Source organism: Macaca mulatta, chromosome X (assembly GCF_049350105.2).
Source record: "Macaca mulatta isolate MMU2019108-1 chromosome X, T2T-MMU8v2.0, whole genome shotgun sequence".
NCBI lineage: Eukaryota > Metazoa > Chordata > Mammalia > Primates > Cercopithecidae > Macaca > Macaca mulatta.
In genome coordinates, this window is record NC_133426.1 from 78699712 (window position 1) to 78701772 (window position 2061).

A 2061-nucleotide genomic window follows, 5' to 3' on the forward strand; every position below is an offset into this window, starting at 1 on the left:
ATTTCCATCAGCATTCTGGTTGGGACCATTTAACCAATCTCTGAAGGGTTCCAGACCTTCCACAGTGGTCTTGTCTAATAAGCCCTCACCAGAATCTTGTTTTTTCTAGCCTACTCTTCCAGATTCTTCCAACCTCTGCCCATTACCCATTTCCAAAGCTGCTTCCACATTTTCAGGCATTTCTTATCACTAACACTTTACTTCTCAGTATCAATTTCCTGTCTTAGTCTGTTTTGTGTTGCTATAAAAGAATACTTGAGTTTTTCCGTCCACTCCCCCTCTCCCACCAGCACCACTTTGGCTGCACTGAGCTTGCTCCGAGCTCTGGGCTCCTGCTAATCTAGCACCGCCATTGTCTCCCTTCAGCCGCCATCATGATTATCTACTGGGACCTCATCAACAACAATGAGATGTTCTCCGACAGCTACAAGATCCGGGAGATCACAGACAGGCTGTGCCTGGAGGTGGAGGGGAAGATAGTCAGTAGGACAGAAGGTTACATTTTTGACTTGCTCATTGGTGGAAATGCCTCCGCTGAAGGCCCTGGGGGCAAAGGTACCGAAAGCACAGTAATCACTGGTGTCAATATTGTCATGAATCATCACCCGCCAGAAACAAGCTTCACAAAAGAAGCCTACAATAAGTGCATCAAAGATTACATGAAATCAATCAAAGGCAAACTGGAAGAACAAAGACCAAAAAGAATAAAACCTTTTATGACAGGGGCTGCAGAACAAATCAAGCACATCCTTGCTAATTTAAAAAACTACGAGAAAACATGAATACAGATGGTTGCTCTGCGGACTACCATGAGGATGGTGTGACTCAATATATGATTTTCTTTAAGGATGGCTTAGAAATTGAAAAATGTTAACAAATTTGGCAATTACTTTGGATCTATCACCTGTCATCATAACTGGCTTCTGTTTGTCATCCACACAACACCAGGACTTAAGACAAATGGGACTGATGTCATCTTGAGCTCTTCATTATTTTGACTGATTTATTTGGAGTGGAGGCATTGTTTTTAAGAAAAACATGTCATGTAGGTTGTCTAAAAATAAAATGCATTTAAACTAAAAAAAAAAAAAAAAAAAAAAAAAAAAACCTGAGACTGGGTAATTTAGAAAGACAATAGATTTCTTTATCTTGTGGTTCTGTAGGCTGAGAAGTTCAAGGGCATGGCCCTGGTTTCTGGCAAGGGCTTTTGTTCTGTGTCACAACATAGTGGAAAAGGTCAAAGAGAAAGTGGACACGTGCAAAGAGGGGAAAACCTGAGTGGCATCCCGGCTTTATAACAACCCACTGTCGCAGGAACTGATCCATTCCTGAGAGAACTAATCCAGTCTTGTGAGATGGAGAATTCACTCACTCCTGCAAGACTGGCACCAAGCCTTTCATGAAGGATCCACCCCCATGACCCAGACACCTCCCACTAGGACCCACCTTCCAACATTTGGAGATCAAATTTCAACATGAGTTTTGATGGAGACAAATAAACCACATCCAAACCATAGCACAGGGATTGCTAAATACCCCAACAACAGAAATAGAAAGCTCCCCTAAACACCTTCCTTAACTGAGACCTAGCTGTCTCTGGAGAACCCCACTTCTCCTGTAGGCCTTTCCTCAGAGATTCTTTTGCTCCTCCAAATACTTCTGCATCTGGAGGTGGAGCGGGCCCCTTCTTTGCTGCCCACTGCACCTTCCAGACCATGACCGCTGTACCTCTCAGGCACTTCCCTTCATTCTATCCTTTTGCCCACCCCCTAGTCTTGCCCAAATCCAAATCACTTCAACATTCATGTGGAAGATCTATCCCACATACCATGCTTCTTGTTTCTTCGGCCTCCTCACCTCTGTTGGCCTCCCTTTCTGCTCCAGTCACCCACTCTTAGGGCCTCGAGTGGATCTTGCGATGGCCCAGAACTGCTGTACCACTGAAATCTTAACTTCAATCCCCACAACCTCACATCTTTCTAACTTTCCCATCTGATTACTTCATTACACTGTTCAACTTTGTTGAGACTTATATGAGCTCATCACAAAAGAAGAAATCCC

The 2061-nt window shown here is 43.8% G+C and overlaps 1 protein-coding gene across 1 annotated transcript; it reads left to right on the forward strand.

The window, feature by feature from the left end:
• Positions 1-246: 246 nt before the first annotated feature.
• Positions 247-1002, forward strand: LOC699013 (TPT1-like protein). The gene is given in 2 exon segments (XM_077989423.1): positions 247-768; positions 771-1002. Coding segments are annotated over 2 exon segments (498 nt in total). The 5' UTR covers positions 247-374; the 3' UTR covers positions 875-1002.
• The last annotated feature ends 1059 nt before the right edge of the window (positions 1003-2061 follow it).